Source organism: Propithecus coquereli, unplaced genomic scaffold (genome assembly GCF_000956105.1).
Source record: "Propithecus coquereli isolate 6110/MARCELLA unplaced genomic scaffold, Pcoq_1.0 Scaffold273, whole genome shotgun sequence".
Taxonomy (NCBI): domain Eukaryota; kingdom Metazoa; phylum Chordata; class Mammalia; order Primates; family Indriidae; genus Propithecus; species Propithecus coquereli.
The window spans coordinates 685,493-706,261 of NW_012148319.1; the positions used below are offsets into that span (position 1 = coordinate 685,493).

The 20,769-nt window shown below is 39.3% G+C and overlaps 1 protein-coding gene across 1 annotated transcript in view; it reads right to left on the reverse strand.

Moving 5' to 3' along the window:
- Positions 1 to 20,769, reverse strand: part of NPAS3 (neuronal PAS domain protein 3) — an 855,986-nt gene that overhangs the window by 50,675 nt on the left and 784,542 nt on the right. Inside the window, 1 exon segment of the mRNA XM_012647885.1 lies at positions 12,923 to 13,041. Coding sequence (XP_012503339.1) covers positions 12,923 to 13,041 — 119 coding nt within the window.

The following is a 20,769-nucleotide window of genomic DNA, read 5'->3' on the forward strand; positions in this document are numbered from 1 at the left end:
ACTACATGAGAGCGATGAAGTCCAGAACTCTGGCTCTTTTCCTCTATGCTGAATGAGGCAACAGAATCCCCTATGGAAGTTGCGTAGCACCGCTCAGGTGCAGCAGGGTTCAGGCCCACAGTGACAGTTTGCCTTCCCCACAGGGTTCAATTTATGCTATGTAGATGCTCTAGTCTAACCAAACCCTGGAGCCTAGAAAGCGCCATTTATTTCAGAGATCAACAACATCAAATTGGCTCTGCCCCTACTTCATTTCTTGCATTAAAGGGCTTTATTAGTCTTGCCATGATGCTAAATCAATTCCAAAGAAAACCATTTGGTATGTGCTACTTTTATTAAAGGGACAGATGACATATTTCAGTCATATTTTGTCTGTTATAATCAAATCAATATTCAGGACACTTAAGCAAGAAGAAATTTCCCAGAAATAAATGCATTTTGTATATTTGGAAGAAGTCATTTATTATTCTAGAGCTCATGTAATTTCTAGGACATAATCTAAAATATTATTAAATTACTACTTTCCATAGTTAAAGGTGCATCTGCAGAGGTATAGAAGTTTTTGGATAGTCCAGATTCACCTTTATCAAACTTATAACACAAGTTCCATAAATATGAAATTTCATGTGTGGACGTGATTATGTGTTCACTATAGGCCAGGCATCATGGTAAGCACTTTACCTGCATTCTCTTACCTCATTTCAAAATAGTATTACAAAGGAGGTTTTATTGGTGCTCTCACTTTACAAGAGAGGAAATAGATGCTTAAAGGAGTTAAACAACTTACTTAAAATCAGAGCTAGGAAGGCAGGACTAAGTCCAAATCCCTGGATGTCTGATATCATGGCCTCTATGCTTATCACTCTTCAGAAGAGTGGTTTTGAAGTAATATGAGTCAAATGGGGTAATGTACAGGCATACCTCATTTTATTGTGCTTCACTTTTTTGCTCTTTGCAGATATTTTATTTTTTACAAATTGATGGTTTGTGGCAACCCTGCATCAGGCAAATTTATTGGTGCCATTTTTCCAACAGCATGTGCTCACTTTAAGTCCCTCTGTCACGTTTTGGTAATCCTTGCAAAATTTCAAACTTTTCCATTATTATTACATCTGTTATGATGATCTGTGACCTTTGATATTACTATTGTGTTTTGGGGTGCCACGAACCACACCCATATAAGATGGCAGACTTAATCGATAAATATGTGTGTTCTGACTGTCCCACTAACTGGCTATTACCTGGTTTCCTTCCCTTTCCTTGGGTCTCCCTATTCCCTGAGACATAACAATATTGAAATTAGGCCCATTAATAACCCTACAGTGGCCTCTATGTGTTCCAGTGAAAGGAAGAGTTGCACACCTCTCACTTTAAGTCAAAGGCTAGAAATGATGAAGCTTAGTGATGAAGGCATGTCGAAAGCTGAGATAGGCTGAAAGCTAGGCCTCTTGCACCAAACAGATAGCCAAGTTATGAATGCAAAGGAAAAGCTCTTGAAGGAAATTAAAAGTCAACACATGAACGATAAGAAAGCAAAATATCTTTATAAGAAGAAAATTTGAGGGATCTAGATAGAAGATTAAACCAGCCAGAACGTTCCCTCAAGCCCAAACCTAATCCAGACCAAGGCGCTAACTTTCTTCTATCCTATGAAGGCTGAGATGTGAGGAAATTTCAGAAGAGTTGGAAGCTGGCAGAGATTGCTTTGTGAAGTTTAAGAAAAGAAGCTGTCTCTGTAACATAAAAGTGCAAGGTGAAGCAGCAAGTGCTGATGTAGAAGCTGTAGGAAGTTATCCAGACCATTGATAGATAAGATCATTGATAATGTGGCTACAACTAAACAACAGATTTTCAATGTAGACAAAACAAACTTTTGTTGGAAGAAGGTGCCATCTAGCTTTCATAGCTAGAGAGGAAAAGTCAAGGCCTGACTTCAAAGCTTCAATGAACAGGATGATTCTATTTTTAGGGGCTAATGCAGCTGATGACTTTAAGTTGAAGCCAATGTTCATTTACCATTCTGAAAATCCCAGGGCACTTAAGAATTACAGTAAGTCTTCTCTGCCTGTGCTCTAAAAATGAACAACAAAGCCTGGGTGACAGCACATGTTTATAACATGGTTTGCTGAATATGTTAAGCCCACGATGGAGACATACTGTTCTGAAAAAACGATTTCTCTTAAAATATTACTGTTTATTGACAATACACCTAGTTACCCAAGAGCTCTGATGGAGATGTACAAGATTAATGTTGTTTTCATGGCTGCTAACACGACATCCATTCTACAGCCCATGGATCAAAGAGTAATTTTGACTTTCAAATATTATTTAAAAAATACATTTTGTAAGGCTATAGCTGCCATAGATAGTGATTCCTCTGATGGATCTGGGCAAAGTAAACTGAAAACCTTTTGGAAAGGATTCACCATTCTAGATGCCATTAAGAACATTCATGATTCATGGGAGGAGGTCAAAATATCAACATTAACAGGAGTTGAGAAAAAGTTGATTCTAACCCTCATGGGTGAGTGTTAGAGGTTTAAGATTTCAGTGGGGGGAAGTAACTGCAGATGTGGTAGAAATAGCAAGAGAACTGGAATTAGAAGTGGAGCCTGAGGATGTGACTGAATTGCTGCAATCTCATGGTAAAACTTGAACAGATGAGGATGTCTTCTTACAGAACAGCAAAGAAAGTGGCTTCTTGAGATTGAACCTATTCCTGGTGAAGATGCTGTGAACAGTGTTGAAATGACAACAAAGGATTTAGAATATTCTATAAACTTAGGTGATAAAGCAGTGGCAGCATTTGAGAGGATTGTCTCTAATTTTGAAAGTTCTACTGTAGGTAAAATGCTGTCAAACAGCATCACATGCTACAGAGAAACCTTTCATGAAAGGGTCAACTGATATAGAAAACTTCATTGTTGTTTTAAGAAATTACCACAGCTACCTCAACCTTCAGCACCTACCAGCCTGATCAGTCAATGGCCATCAACATAAAATCAAGACCCTCTGCTGGCAAAAAGAATACAACTTCACTGAAGGTTTAGACAATTGTTAGCATTTTTTTAGTAGTAAAATATTTCAAAATTAAGGTAGGCACACGGTTTTTTTTTTTTTAGACATAATGCTACTGCATACTTAATAGACTACAGTATAGTGTAAATAAAACTTTTATGTTCACTGGGAGACCAAAAATTTCATGTAACTCACTTTATTGTGATACTTGCTTTGTTGCGGTGGTCTGAAACTAAACTTGCAGTATCTTCAAGATGTGCCTGTTTCTGGAAGCCCTTGATTTCTGTAGTTTAATAACTGCTACTTAGGCTACCAGATTAAGAGATTAGGGAAACAGAAATTGTGGGCCTCTGAAGCTGTTGTTAGGGTATCTCAGCACATCAGAATGCTAGGCCTGAAAATACTGAACTGTGCTTATGTTCACTTTTTAGTTAAGTCCTTTTTTTATTAAACTAATGGACCAAAGTGTTATAATAGTGATAATTATATAAATAAAGCTATTAGATTGACAATGTACTGAGAGAGACATTAACAATAATTTTAAGGGCATTAGTTAAAAGACATTACATGGAGAAAAGGTTGTTAATTTTTGCATCAATGATATCATTTTCAAAGTTATCATCACTTCTGTTATTCTTAGCTACCATAGGCTCAGAAAAACCAATCTGAAAGATACAATGTTAGTCAAAGAAGTGATGCTGTTACTTCTCTTGCCTGCTCTCTAAAATCTGTATAATGTAAAATGAAGTACCTCTAAGTTAGCAACATATTTGGGCTGCAGTCACTGACATACTTAGAATTTACAGACACTTCCCAGAATGGCTAGTGATTATGCCTCTACTTGGCAAAATAGCTAGCTGATTAGTCCCGGCAGAAATGACATATCCCAAGCTGGAACTACTGTCATGCCTTGGTAATGGGAAATAAATTCTTTAAGATCAGAAACAATGTCAGCTGTATTTAAAATGACACTGGAAATCACGTTATAATGGACAATTGTGCAGAGGTGAGCAGAGACTAAAACGAGATAATAGGATTTTAAAAATTTGATTTTATTGGTTCTCTCCTCTATTTGCATTTTTCATCAGGATAACCTCTGCCTGTAAGTTCTACCCTGGAAATTTTTTCTCCTTCAATTTATTCTGGGTGTCTGGGTTGATTGAAAGGCAATAAATGCGTAGACTTAGAAAGCCTGAATGGGTTGACAGAATTTTTGGTCTCTCTGAAAATTCATGTATTGATTTGACAAGACAGTTACATTTTGTGCAGCTCGGAATACTGTAGTCATCATTTCAAGACAACACAAAGCTGAGGCAAAGGCTTCAGGAGAAGCACTGGTGTGTCTGGACACCTGGAACATCTCTGAATCTCAGACTGGAAGAAACGTCCACATGGCATCTAGTTCATTCACACTTGTCGGGAAGGAAGAGAGACTCCTAAGTGATGAGTTTAGTGTATTCTCTTAAAAATCTCCAGAGAAGGACCACTGCCACATGGCTCCATACATTAGTGCTGAGCATACCTCCAAGCTATACTTTTCCTGGTATCATTAAAACTCACTGCATACAAAAAACTAACAGACAAACAACCCCATTAAAAAGTGGATAAATGACATGAACATTTTTCAAAAGAAGGTATAAAAATGGCCAAGAAACATATGAAAACATGCTCAACATCACTAATCATCAGAGAAATGCAAATTAAAACCACAATGAGATCATCTTACTCCAATCAGAATGGCTATTATTAAAAAGTCAAAAAATAATAGATGTTGACGGAGATGCAGTGAAAAAGGAATGCTTATACAATGTTAGTGGGAATGTAAATTAGCACAACCTTTATGGAAATCAGCACGGAGATTTCTCAAAGAACTAAAAATAGGATCTGCCATTTGATCCTACAATCCCACTACTGGGTATTTACCCAAAGGAAAAGAAATCATTATATCAAAAAGATACCTGCACTCAAATGTGTATTGCAGCACAATTCACAATCACAAAGCTATGGAATCAACCTAAGTGCCCATCAGCTGAAGAGTGGATAAAGAAAATGTGGTATATATGTACCATGGAGTACTACTCAGTGATAAGAAAGAACGAATTAATGTCTTTTGTAGCAACTTAGATGGAACTGGAGGCCATTATCCTAGGTATCTCAGGAACAACAAACCAAATACCACATATTCTTACTTATAAGGGAGCTAAGCTGTGGGTATGCGTGGTCATATGGAGTGTCTTAATGGACATGGGAGACTCAGAAGGGGGAAAGGTGGAGGGGGTGAGGGATGAAAAATTACCTCTCGGGTACAGTGTATACTATTCAGGTGATTGGTACATAAAGCCAGCCCAGATTTCACCACTATACGACATATCCATGTAACAAAACTCTACTTGTACCCTCTAAATCTATAGGATAAAACCTCATTGCATACAATTATCTTCTTGGGCAAGGAAAGAACCAGCCTTCTTATGACAATACTTCACATATTCTTAGCATTCTCTGAGAAATCATGGTGTTGTGCCAGAAGGCAGGATATTAGCAAATATTATTCTAATTTTAAGAAAGAGCCCAAAATGTTAATCTCCAGAAAAAAATGCTTGAAAGATGATTTAACAGAAAGAAAATAGTGATAACCGGAGGCCAACATGAAGTCATGATGAATAAGTGATGTTAACATGACCCTATTTCTTGTTTCTGAAAGGAATCCTCAACTGATGGCTAAAGGGAACACTGTGGACACAGTAAGTTTCGATTTTAGTAGTGCGTGGATAAAGATTCACAACATCCTTGCAGGCAAGATGCAGAAATGTGGGGCAGATCATGGGATAGTCATTTGGGTTCATAGCTACTCCAACAGTCACATCTAATAGACACCGATGTCAACTAGCAGTATCTCTTGTGGTATGTCATAGGGCTTGGTACTGTCAACATTTTGCATTGGTATCTCAGAAGAAGAGAGAGCATGAAATTCAATTCAGTCAACATTTATTGAGGGATAACTGTGTGCAGCACACTTGTGAGGTACTAAGGGAAGAAAGCAGAATAAGAAAGTACCCAGTATTCAATGTAGAATATTGGCAAGAAGACGGCATTTGAAATCGTAAGACCTGGTACTCCTCAGTCTTGCCATTTACCATTTCTGTGACCTTAGATAAGTCAATTTATATTTCTTTTTTTAGTCTTTTTTTTTTTTTTGCCCCTTTTACCATGTGTTCAATAATTTACATTTCTGTGCATCAGTTTTACTTATCCTCCAAACTGGGAAAATACAGATAATTACCTACAAGAATTATTGTGAGATTTTCATGTCAAAGTCTATGAAAAAGTACTTCATAAAATGGGAAAAAGATGCTTCGCTGAGCCTATGTTATTTCACTTGATCTGCAGGAAAATTCGCTGCGTTAGGTTCTATCAATGGCTTCATTTTATAGGTGAGAAAACTGAGGCACAGAGAACGTAAATGAAATCTAAAAGTGCTATGCTAGTACAGAAGAGAGGGGGTAATCTTGCTTACGTGTATTAGGGGAAATGAAAAAGGAAGTGGTGTTTGAGTGGCACCATACTGGTTGGTTAGGGGTTTTTCAGGAGGAAGTATGGCAAAGGGGCATTTTAGGAAAGGAAAACCGCATGGTCAAAAGCACAGCAGTGTGAATAGACAAGTGTGTTTCAGGAAAGACAATGGCCTGAAGTGGTAAGAGTTCCAGGAAATAACGGTGGAGACGGTGGTGGAAAAGCTAAGCTGGGGTCAGATTCTCGAGTGTGTTGGCACTATGAACCATGGATGACTTAGCGGTGGAGAAGTGAATCACTGAGGCTTTGGGAAGGCATTCCAGTGAGCAGGGTGTAGGATAGATGGGAGAAGTAAAATCTTCTGGGAGGTAATTTGGAAAGTTCTCACAATAGATCTGGAAAAAGGCATTAAACTGGAGGAATGAAATGGAAACAGGTGGATTCAGCCAAATTTGGTAGTGCATTAAAGTGGCAGGTGAGCAAGAGAGAAAGGTGGATATCTTAGTATTGTGGACTTTATTAAGGAATCAAACCGAGAACTAAAATTCCAAATGATTGAGATAGTAAGTAATAATTTCCTTCTAGTTTTCTGTCATCTTGAGATGTGTTAATACACACATTTAAGAACAAGTTTATATACGAAAATCCTTCAACTTTCAAATTTGCCTAGCTATGATTTTGACATTGGAAAATCCAGCGATGTACCTTTGTTGCACACCAAAGTGAACAGGAAGAAAAGGAGAACCAGGCACCACTGAAAATAGCTCTCTTTTGAATACAGAAAGAATTTTTAAATATTAGGTATAATATTTCTAAAAAGTATATTCTGAGAAATACTTTTTTTGAAGATTATCCCTCTCTGCAGGAGGGGATCAAAACATAAATCTTAGTTTTGTGCCTTTGTAATCTATGAGTTAATGCTGCAGTTCCCAACTCCCAAGCCATGGACAGGTACTGGTCTATGGCCTGTTAGGAACTGGGCCCACAGCACGAGGTGAGCAGCAGCCAGGGAGCGAAGCTTCATCTGTATTTACAGCCGCTCCCCATTGCTTGCATCGCTGCATAAGCTCTGCCTCCTGTCAGATCAGCAGTGACACCAGATTCTCACAGGAGTGTGAACCCTGCTGTAAACTGTGCATGTGAGGGATCTAGGTTGCACACTCCTTGTGAGAATCTAATGCCTGATGATCTGAGGGATAGCTGAGGCGATGATGCTAGTGCTGGGGAGCGGCTACAAATACAGAATATCATTAGCAAAGAGGTTTGACTGCACAACAAATGTAACGTGCTTGAATCATCCTGAAACCAAGCCCCCCCACCCCTCTCCATGGAAAAATTATCTTCCATGAAATCGGTCCCTCGTGCCAAACTGGGGACTCCTGAATTAATGCATTAAATATTTTGCTACAGGACTTCAATATGTATTAACACTAGACAGATAAATGACTCCATTTCTTGCTTTCTGGGAGGAAGAAATGAGGAGGAAGGAAATGGCTATTGTGATGTTGATGAAGTATGTCCCTGAAGATGTGCTAACTTCATTTCTTAATGAGTACTGAAGATGCCATCATATTTAGTAGGGTTTGTAACCTGAGATCAATGGATAAGCTTCAAGGATTCAAGAACCTACTGATGCAAAATGAATGTACCTTGGGAGAGGTATAGATTTCATCAAATCTTTAAAGGGATCTATGACACTCAAAATAAAACAAATCACTGTTAAAATGATGTAGAGTAAGTGTGCCCTTACTCCACAGAACAGATACAACTATGAAGTTTTAAAAATGAACACGAGAAGTTTCCAATTTAAAGACACCTATGTTTGTGCTTAAACAAGGCAAAAATGTTTTCTTTACCTAATTAGCACTCTCTAAATTATTGATTTGTTGCTTCATGTTTAGATACAGATATTCTTAAGGCTGGGGTATATAGACAATCCTAATAAAACAGTAAACCTACCAATTATTTTCTCTTTATAATGATTCTTTATATCATAAGGAGGCTGGAGAGGATTTCAGAAGTCATTTAGCTCAACACTTAGGTACAGGCAAATCCATATCCACATCATCCCAGATGGAGGACTGTTTATTTTTGAGAATCTTGAGTTCCCTCATCCTCCCTTGGTCATCAGTTTGTATGTATCATAGCAGGAACTCCTGGCATTTGAAGATTTCGCCACTGTGAAGAGTTCAGAGACAGTCCCAGCATATATAAACGTGACAGAGATTTTTCTCTCTTTCGTCTGTGTTTGCCAGTCTGGGCTGCTCTACTATGCCATCAGAGTTAGGGCATCATAACGTGTGTGAATAAATACTCCAGAAATGACAGTGGTGCTGGTGGGCATTTCAGAATAGATTAGAAAGCTGAAAGTCCCATGCCAAAGGAAACTATCCTCCAAAGACAGGAGCGAAGGAGGCGACCCAATTAGTCTTCACTTCTCTAATTTCCCTGATTACATATCTCCTTTTACCCCACGTGCTATACCTCAGAAGTTCCCCCAGACATAGACCTAATCAAGAAGGCAGAGTGTTGATGCAGTGCAATTTAAATGAGAGCTGTGTTATGCTAAGATATGTGACCAACAAGGAGACCTAAACAACAGGGAAGCCCCTGAGGCATGAAAAGTGGCTGGTCCAGATAACGTGCTTCTGTGGATTTCAAAGCAAATGAGGACAGAAACAACTGAATGTCAGCTCGTATTTCGGGAACTTCACTGGGGACAGGGCAACTTTCCTGGGGACTGGGGTGTGGCAAACCAAGCAACAATGACTTATGTTACACTCCATATTTGAATTAGCAGATGCAGATTGGCATTTCTTTGGCTAGAGTTCTTGGTTCTGGGGGATGTGAGTAGGTATAAATCCTGGAAATGAAAGCAAATCTTCGCAACTCCCTGGGGGCTCTGGAATCACCAAGCACTGATACACCAGTGCAGTAGGATATGTGGAGCCACAAAGGGGAGGTCTTAATCAGGGAAGAGGTTTTCCTTTAAAAATTTAAATTAATTTCTTTTTCATATGTTGAAGTCCAGCTCACACTGAGCCCTTCTTTGGACTTACTTTTTCAAGCAGTGAAACAGGGGTTAAGAGGACAAACTCTGGAGCCCAACTGCCTAGATTCAATTCTGGTTCCTCAGTAGCTACTTAACAGCTGTAGGAAATGGGCAAAGCATTTCACCTATTAAGGCCTCAGTTTCACCATCTGCAAACTGGGCATAAGCATGGAACATAATGTGTAGACAATGCCTGGCATAGAGGAAGTTTTAAAATAATCCTGTGGTATGGATTAAATAAGTATAAAACATTTGGCACAGTGCCTGCCACAGAGTCAATGATACTTTTGTTACTATGATTACTGTCAGTGATGACAACAACAGAAAAAGTTATGGAGAAAGTTGGAGAGGTCCATGTGCCAAGGTCACACAAAAAGACGGAGAGAAATACAGTGACCTGCACTGAGCAAAGCTTAACATTTTGGACCTTTAAGCAAGGGAAAAGAAAGATGCATACAATGGTAATAAATTAGGGGGAATATTGGGAGTGCGGAGAAATTATCATCACTGTTTCTTTTTATTTGTGTCTATTATGTGGTGGTGGGGTGATTACCAGTTTTATTGGAATGTTTTATAAGCTGCTAGTTTACTTACTGAGAATGAACAGATGAATAGGGATGTTATTCAGCTGTGTCATGTCAGGGGTTCTCATGGGTTCTTCCACTAACTTTCAGACAAGGTTAATCAACAAGGCAAGTTCACTGCAGAGGAGGGGGAGGGGAAGAGTTGGATCTGTTGGGTGATTCATCTTACTGGAGGAACTTCTGCAGGCAGCAGTTCAGAGGAGGTGGAGGCTTTCACAATGTCGTGAGAAAGGCTCACCGGCAGGGTATGTCAGAGGAGTACACTTTGTCATTACACGATTTAATGGGATCTGGAACAGCTTCCTAAATCTTTCCTACTCCTGGATGTTCAAGGTTACCCTTTTTAATATTTTGTTTCTTGAAGTCCCCTTCTTATAGCAAGGTGTCTTTAATCCCAAACTCTAGTTGTTTCAGAAACATTTTTCTTGCATTTATTTGCATGATAGCCCTTTCTCATTCACCACTCAGAGGGGACACGTCACCTTCTCAGGAAGACCTCTTGTGCTCCTCCTATTGAAATGGGTCTCTTGCCCCCACCAGCCACCCCCTCACATTACCTCTCTAAATAATACGCACAATAGTAGAGCCTAGTGGTTAAGTGTATGTGGTGTGGAGCTAGACGTCCCAAGTTCGAGCTCTAGCTCTACTCCTTCAGCATGTGATGCTGGATTTGCTAATTAACCTTTCTAGCCTTAGTCTCTTTATCTGTAAAACAGAAACCATGAAAATACTTTCCTGTAGGATTGTTGTAGGGGCTAACACATGTAACCTATGTCATGCCCAGCATATTGGAGTGCTTCTAACTATTGGCTTTAGTTATTTTAGGCTTCATTACTCTCTGAAATCACCTTCTTAATTTATTTACTTGTTTTGTCTGTCTCCTCCTGCTAGAATATAAGCACCATGAAAACAGGGATTTTTTATTGTTCCAATGCTGGGTTTCCGGGATCTAGAACGGGCTCCATAGGAACTCAATAAATCTTTGTCAAATGAATGGCTGAATACTCTAAGTATTTAGGATATTAGCTTATTCAATTTCAGGTTATGCAGTAAAAACAGCTTTACTGAGGTGCCTGTCTGGTAAAACAAACAGAACACAATCTCCCTGGTCTCTTGCCGAGACCAAAACTCTATTTCTCCATATTATTTTTTCCCACGTGTCCCACTTTTTTGCAGATCCAACATTTTGCAGCTTCATTATCTCTACTTTGTAGTCTAAAATTAAGAATGTTTTTGTTTATCAAAAATTAAATTATCTAATAATATTGAATTATACTAAATACTGCTTTTTCAAACCATCTCACCACTTCCACCCTCCTTCCTTCCTGGGATACACTCCCTACAGGCCAGTAAAACCCAACAAAGGTAAAGAAAGAATGTAAGAGTTGAAAGAAGCCCCCATGGCTCCTAAAATCTGGAATGCAAAGAATGTGTCTTTCTAGCATTAAAATAACAATAATCTTGACATCTGTAGTCTGCTTACAGAATTCCAAACTTGCTCATGCTACACAGTTAACTACTAATAAATGCATAGTGTGCAGTAAGGCAGGGGAGTCCTAAGGATAGGGTCTGTTTTCTTTCCTCCAACACACTCCTTTGTGACAAGCTCTATAGGGTAAAGCTACGGCAGGCAGAACTGCCCAGTTGCCTCTCCTTTGCGTTGCACCCTGGTAAAGGTTAAGGATGCTCCACGTGTGCCTTTCAGACAATAGGACAGCTCAGATAAAGGTCGTTCTTGGAAGGGCCTGCTTCCTCACCTTTCCTCTTTTTCCAAAGACTTAATGTCAAAGAAAGTGCCTGGCTCTGACTTTTATATAGCTGCTAGTCTCCTGATGACTTGAATAAGGTTTTAAGGCTTGATAATAGCTGTTACCATCCCTGATGATGCCATGGTCACCCTAAAGAACTGAACTATCAGAAGTTCTGAACTCTAAAACTGGGAAAGGTTACAACTGCTGGCCACATTGGCGGTACATTCCATTTCTGTTTGCCCTCCCACATAGAATAAATATTGTTTGAGAGATTGGTTAGTGTGTTGTAAAATTGGTAAGATTCGGGTTGCCAAAGGCATTTCATAAATTTCATAGGTCTTAATTTATGTTGCAATGGTAATTGAAATGTTGGAATTTCCTGAGATTAGAAGGCTTTTATATCCTTAACCTTAAAATAATGATAATGTAGATTACGACTCCAGACTTGGTCTTTGCTTGTGAGGAACATATATTCTGTAAATGTTGAGTATTCTATGTATGCTGAAGTGTGACTGAATGTTCAATCCTTGTAATTTCAAAGTTAAGGTTTCTAACATCCAACCTGATTTTGTTATCTATGTGCACAAATCTCGCTGGGCAAGATATTATTAAGATGGACAGTCTTTCTGTAAGGAGAAAGGGGGATTTGAAGGCGTGAGTGAGAAGTGAAACTCTCGTAAGTACAGTCCTAGAGAACGCGTCTTAAGCACTGATAGGAATTTGGCTTGGCTTCTCTGTGGAAGTGAATATCCAGCAGGTGCTGAAGCACTTGGCATATTATTAACTAGTGTTTTAAGAAAAGACAATAGGGGCATTTAGCACAGCAGCAATGTCTGAAGTAAGGAGCAGAGGTGGAAAGGAGTTCCTAGCTTGATGACTGGAACACTATGAGCTGCTCAGGATTACACGTGTTAATTCTATGGACCCAAAGCCCCTGGGAAACTCGATGCACATTACCTAGGAATGGCCTGAGACAGAGCTGTCTCCCCTCCCAGAACCCTGCTTACCTTATATCCCGATGATTTGATGTGCACACCGCGTTTGGTCAGAGTAGATTTCATTCGGATGAAAAAGGAACGCTCAAGGGAGTTGTCAGTGGTTAGCAGACTGGGGCTGGTTGACTCCACTGAGGAATACAAAAATACATACACACATGATTGAGATCTCTACACAGCCCCTCACCACTACTGCTCAGGTGCAATCCTTGAGTTCACTAAAAATAAATGACTGATGGGTGCTAAGAGCAGTAGTAATCAATTTACCTCATTTAGAAAATGTTTACTTTGCAGAAAATAAAAAAGAAAAATTAATGTATCCAAAGCATCCTCATCCAGTTTCTAGTAAGAGCTTTTCAGGACTTTTCACTTCTAGCAGCTCCTTAAGTGGGGTCTAATAGTAACTAACTGCAGTTCACTTGAGGCTTGGCTGGTACGCGCGGAGAGAACTGTCATGAGAAAGGACCACGCAGATTTATGGGATCAACCAAGGTACAAGCAGAGACACTTCTGATGAAGAAAGACTTGCTCTTTGTTCTCCCTGCGAATCCCTTCTCAGATCATTTGCCTACTGGGAAATTCCAGGAACCACAAAACTATCAAGGCTGGAGAGCCGTGTCCTGACCAATCTCCTTGACCTCCTGAGCTGGTTTTCTTCACTGTGGGGAATAAGAAGTCTTCTCAACTGACTTGATCATGAGGGATGAAAATGGGATATACAGACAAAAACAAATAAAAACTACTCATGATACTGACTTTCCATTCCTGTCACTAATAGCAGCTCCAATAGGAGACAGTCTCTGTTTTTTCATCTCTCTTTCTGATATGAGAAAATAATGGTTCTTCTCTTAAATAAGATACTCTTTCCTTTTCCACGTTTTTAGGCTAAGTAGAGTATATTTTTACTTACAGAACTAAAATGGTAGTTTGCAGTCTTGCTGATCTAAAAACACCTTTATGCAAACACGCCAGAGACAATGTAAAATCTGTTTTCTTTAAAAACAAGTCTCTAATGTACTTTTATAAATTTAAGTCTTTTCCTACAAAGAAATTAACTTTGGGCTTCATAAGCCTAATAAATACTCTAATTTTATTGTTTGTAAATAGTATTTTAAAGTTTTTCTTCTTTGAAAGTAAAAAGAGGTATGTCTAGCAGAAAACAGGATTCCTTTTGAGTAGCTCTCTGCTAATACTCATTTTCTCTGGAGGAGGGGTAAATAAATATGTGTAATAAAGAGTTTCAAGAATTAAGTATATGTGAAAACAGTTATTAAAAATAGACAAACAGCAAAATAAGCTTTTAAAATTTAAATTATGAAATGTATTTCATATATGAGTATTTCTACGGGTGTAAGTAGTCTCTATTTTTCATAGTAAGTTGATGCTCAGATGAAAGAAGAATAAGAACTACTTTAAGGACAGGAAACTTGCTATTTGTGGTCTGGGGCTTTTCTTGTATCATTTTTATCTTAATATAACTATATTTTCCTATTTTTATGGCATTTCTATTCTGGGGTGATGAAATCACTGACAAGTGTCCCTTTCTTATGTGTCTCTCTTAAGGTTTTCTTTTTTTTTGTTTTAGAGAGCATGGATCTGATGTCATTTTAAATGTACAGCTTTTTATCACTCGAGGGAAAAGGAGAGCCATGTTATATTTAGTACTTTCATTTCTTCTGATTAAATATGAATTACTATGAAATTTTTCTCATCATCTAACACGCCATAATACGCCAACAGCTTTTTAATACACTATATAAGCACAAACTTCTGCTCTAAGAGTTTAATTTGCCCCTCTAATCCAATCACATCAACCTTATTTCTCTTATCAGAGATTCCCATTTTGAATTAAATGAGCTCATTAGTTTTAATCAAAAGCAGAGAGATCAAAACTTAAACGTAAATGCTTTAGATCAGAACTGTCAGTCAGCCGTGCAGTTCTATTTTACTAAAACACAAGATCAGAGACCCTTAGAACCAATTTTTTCTTGTAAGAGATGCCGAGAGCTTGAAGATGCTATATCCCTTTTTTTTTCTTCCCAAGGACAGATTATACATTTAAGGTTAGACTTAATTTACAGCAGTTTTTTCGTCCTGGTGGAAATGGAAAAGTATGCCAATCTGCTGTTGTCCCGTTCACATTCATTGGCACTGGTCCTTAGAGACTTGAACTAACGTGAAACCATCAGAATCCACACCACAAACTCAGCCTTAAAAATTCAGCTCTGTTCAGCAAGATCATGTTTGCAATAGCTGAGGAAAAATGAAACTTCCCAGACAAGTGAAATCTGTTTCAGGGCTGTGGTCTTGAATACCCGACCCAGGAAGGAAGGAAGCACCTAACCGTAGAAGGGGGTAATTCAGGCGTTGTGAGAAATTATTATTTTCCATATGGAAAACTGGACGGTAACCCACTTAGAGGGTACCTTAGAGACCACGGCGCGGGTGCTTCCGGCGGGGTGAAGACGCAAGCTTCGCATGAGCTGTGGAGCCAAGCCCCACGTGGTGCCCCGGCTGAGGCAGGAGTGAGCACTGCACCCCGCGTGACCACAGTGACTGCCTAGACACACGGGCCCAGTTGATTCCACATGGGACAACTGGTTGAAAGGAATGCGAAGATTTTGCCCTCAGAAGCTGAGATTTAAACTCAAAATTGGTCCTCAAGTTTTATTTCAAGAGCAGAGGAGTATGGGGAGTCAGGAAGAAGGAGATGGGGCAACCTAGGGAAGAGCTTGACTTCTGATGACAATTTCTACTTTAATTGCATATGACTTCCGAGTTCTGAGGATGCAGCAGAAGGAATGAGCCATGCTGTCCCTTTCAAAGGGACACATAACAAACTTATTCACAGCACACACGTCATGGCCATGCATTCTTAAGGGCTAGCAAATACACTTGGTTTATCTCAAATGTGACAATGGTGTCTCTCACATGAAAAGACATACTATCTGAATGTGACAGACAAGTGCAGCAGCTTTAGAAGCAAATCTTTCTGTGTTAGGTGAGAGGCAGGATTCTGACGAAGGTTCTACTGGGGGAGAGCCGAGACAGTCCAGCCTGGGTGTGTGGGACCCGACTGTGGTGGTGAATAGAGGAGTGAGTGAGTGTGTGTGTGTGTGTGTGTGTGTGTGTGTGAGTGAGTGAGACAGGATGTCAAGAGAGGATCTAACAGTGAGAAAAGTCTCCTCAGGAGCGGTGCTCTGAAAAGACAGCGGAAAGAGTTTACGTCTAAGAAGCATTTTAGAGTGCTTTCTAAATATCAAATGCTTTTCTGTCAACTTTTTGAGGCAGGTCATGATTGCTGCATGCTCTGATAAGAAATTTGGGATTCAGAGAAGTTATATCTGCTGCCTGAGACACAGGAAACATCTGTGGGTAAAGCCGAATTAAATGGTCAAAGCCCAGTGGTGCTCAGTTTTGACCCTTGGATTATAAAGTAGGAGCTGAGAAACAAAAACAAGACTCACATAACCACAAGCTACATAAAGAAGTAGGCTCTATTTTGCTGAATCTCAAGGGCCTCAACTTTTTAATAAATCTAAATTATCTCAGCTCTTGAAATGCCAGTTTTTGCATATTTTGTAAAATTTATAGAATAATTTACAGCAAAAGTTGTAATAATTTTTATGTTGACAAATGCCACCATAATGTGAAATCATATCTCTGTTACTCCACATCTGTTCACGATCCCCTAACTGGTGTTGCAGTTGCGGCTCACTCTCCTTATCACTATGTAGGGGAAGGGGGTGGTGTGGAAGGTGGAAGGAGGAAGTGGCTGGGAACCACCTGGTTCTATCAGACTGAAACTGGGGCAGTATCCTCTCCAGGCTCTCTGCAAGAGTACGAGGCCAAAGCCTTTAAAAAGATAAACTTTCTCTCCTCAATATACTCTAAATGTTTTCAGTGTAATTCTAATGTCAGAACTCTCCAACTGCCACCAAATCCTGATTTGTGAGGGAGAAAAAAGATTAAGTTTCAAGAAAATGTTATTCCTCAATAGCAAATAAGGTATTTTTCCTTTTAAAGGAGAAATGGAGTTGGGAGTAAGTAGTTAAGACTGAAGCTAAACACGTCATTGCCTAAATGAGTCTCTTCTTTTTCAGATGTTCTGTGAACACAGGACAAACTAAAGGGCAGATATCCAAAGTGATTGTCTTAAGACAAGAGAGATGTTGGTTGATTTTGCAATGATCTTGATAAAGCCAAATTATTTCATGGCCATATCCTGTCAGTTTTGTTAGAAACGGATGTGTTTTAGGACTTTAGAATGAGTCGTGTCCACTGAAATTTGACAAGTTGTTTCTTATGGAATTTTTTCTTTCACATGAGGGGACTACACTTCCTCAGCCACTTGGAGTTGGGGGTGTTCATGTGGCTTGCTTTAGTCAATGAAATGTGAAGCAAAGTCACATGTCACTTCCAGGGGGAATTTTCAAGAGCCAGTAACGATGTGCCACTTTCTGTTTCCCTCTGCCATGGGGACTGTTAACATTTTGGATAGTGGCTGCTCTACCAGCCTATCTTGGAAGACAGTGTGGGGCAGAACCCCCTGCCAACCCTTACAGAAATAAAGTTTTGTTACAATTTGGTATTGTTTTTTACTACAGCATAACTTAGCTTATACTAATACAAAAGCCAAACCTTTATTATTATATAAAAAGAATCAGTATGTTGTCTAAGGTCAGTGGCACAGCAGGAATGGGATCAATATTTGTCTGATTCTAAAGGTCACGATGTGGCCAATACGCTGTTCTTTTTTTTGTTGTTTGTTTTTCTTGAGACAGGGTCTCACTCTGTCACCCAAGCTAGAGCACAGTGGTATCATCATAGCTCATTGCAACTTCAAACTTGTAGGTACAAGCAATCCTCCTGCCTCAGCCTCCTGAGTAGCTGGGACTATAGACATTCACTACCATGCCCTGCTAATTCTTTTTATTTTTTGTAGAGACAGGGTCTCACTATGTTTTCCAGGTTGGTCTTGAACTCTTGGCCTCAAGTGATCCTCCCACCTCGACCTCCCAAAGTTCTGGGATTACAGGCATGAGCCACTGTGCCCAGCCTGTTCTCACAGTTATTGATATACTTATTTTATCTCCATTTAATCTTTTATGCTAGATATTTAAGGGCAGCAGGGATGATACAAGTCTAACTTGGATCCCCTATAGCACCTAGCATGGTTCCTTTGCTATATGTACCCAGACAGAAATATATATACATTATATATATCTAACTTCTTTACTCCAGGTATATTATTATATATTATATTGGGTTAGTGCAAAAGTAATTGCAGTTTTAGCATTGTTGAAATTTGCTGTGTGATATTGGAATACATTCTTAAATAAATATGGTTATGTTATACATCATTTTAATGTGCATTTCTTGCTTTATGTTTTTTTGCTAATGACTTATTAATTGTTATTTATATTTAGACTATGGAAATGATGTTAGACAAAAAGCAAATTCGAGCAATTTTCTTATTTGAGTTCAAGATGGGTTGTAAACCAGAGGAGACAACTCTCAACATCAACGCATTTGGCCCAGGAACTACTAACGAATGTACAGGGCAGTGGTGGTTCAAGAAGTTTTGCAAAGGAGAAGAGAGCCTTAAAGATGAGGAGTGCAGTGGCTGGCCATCGGAAGTTGACAATGACCAATTCAGAGCAATCATCACAGCTGATCCTTTTACAACTATAGGAGAAGTTGCTGAAGAACTCGATGTCGACTGTTCTGTGGTTATTTGGCATTTGAAGTAAATTGGAAAGGTGAAAAAGCATAAGTGGGTGCCTCATGAGCTGACTGAAAATCAAAAAAATCATCATTTTGAAGAGTCGTCTTCTCTTCTTGTATGCACCAACCATGAACCATTTCTCAATCGGATTGTGACGGTGACAAAAAGTGGATTTTATACAAGAAGCAGCGATGACCAGCTCAGTGGTTGGATTGAGAATAAGCTCCAAAGCACTTCCAGAAGCCAAACTTGCACCAAAAAAAGGTCATGGTCACCGTTTCGTGGCCTGCTGCAGCTTTCTGAATCCTGGAAAAACCATTACATCTGAGAAGTATGCTCTGCAAATTGATGAGATGCACTGAAAATTGCAACGCCTGCAGCTGGCGTTGCTCAACAGAAACGGCCTGATTCGTCTCCGCGACAATGCCTGACGGCATCTCGCACAACCAACACTTCAAAAATTGAACAAATTGGGCTACAAAGTTTTGCCTTAGCTGCCATATTCACCTGACCTCTCGACAACCGATACCACTTCTTCAAGCATCTTGACAACTTTTTGCAAGGAAAACGCTTCCACAACCAACAGGATGCAGAAAATGCTTTCCAAGAGTTTATCAAATCCCAAAGCATGGATTTTTATGCTATAGGAATAAACAAACTTATTTCTTGTTGGCAAAAATCTGTTGATTGTAGTAGTTTCTATTTTGATTAATAAAGATGTGTTTGAGCCTAGTTATAATGATTTAAAATTTGCGATCTGAAACCGCAATTACTTGTGCACCAACTTAATATATCCATACATACGTGTGGGTATATATATTCGGTAACTAATATTTATTAATACCTTTACAGTCTAGTTTCTCAACAGTAGGCCAAGCATGGTAAAAAATAAATCTTTTCTCACAGAAATTGTCCCAGAGGATTTTATGTTTATCTGGAATGACATCTGTGATATTTTTAAAATGCCCCAAATTCTTTGAAACTCCACCTTCCAAAACGTGGAGCTACTTCCTCTCCCTTTGAGTGAGTGTGGCCTAAACTTGGTGACTTGTTTTTCATATGTAGCATACGGTGGAACTGATATTGTGTGATTAACTTAGTGGCTCCCTCCTTGCTCTCTCTTGGGTCATCCACTCTGAAGGAAGCCAGCTGCCATGTTGGGATGACATGTAGGCAGTCCTACAGAGAGGCCGATGTAGCGAGGAACTGAGGCTTTCTGCTGACAATCACGTTAGTGATCTTAGAAGTGGATCATCCAGCCCTCAGTAAGCCTTCAGATGACCATGTGCTGGCTGCCATATTGATTGCAACCTCATGAGAGACCCTGAGCTAGAACTACCCAAGTCAGCTGCTCCTAGATACCTGACCTGCAAAAACCATTAAATATGTGAGATATCTTTGCCTTTTTTAAGCTGTCAATATTTGGGGTAATTTGTTATACAACAAGAGATAACTAATGTCCACACAGAACCTCTTTTTGGAAAAATCACAGCCTTGTTTTGATACATGACAATCATGTACATGGGTAAAACTCATGGATAGTGAGAAGCAATGCATGGCCTAGTGTGTCAATAACTGGTGAATTCACATGTATAGGAAAAACTACCTGCAATACTGATTTTTATAAGGGGTCTGTATTTCCAAAGATAAGTGCTCAATTGATTTTTTAAAATGGGCAATTTGCAAAAGATGCTATCAACAGTGCCATCTACAAGACCGTGAACTCTTGAAAGCCAGGGATGATGTCTTATTTGTCTTTTGTTGCATCTATTTCCTGCTGTTCTCCACCCTTCCTCATCTCCCCAAGTGCCTAGGATTGTGTTTTACAGAAGTATGCACTCAGTTACACATGTTGAAATAAAGTGACATTCAAATGCTTTCTTTTAAGAAGAATTCTCCATTTTACCCCTGCCACTCTTTCACACTAAGCAATATCTTGTTCCAAGAAGTCTTTTGAGGGGAGGGAATCATTATGTCCTCTCCTTGTATTCATCTCTAAGGAAGTGTTTTCTGCAAAGTGTTCTTTTGAGAGTCCTGCGCCCAGTGGGTTTGGTAGTTAAAAGAGGATTGGCCTGATTTCCCCCAGAAGTAGAGAATACTTTGTTCTCTGTCTTTTGAGAGTCTGGCCTGT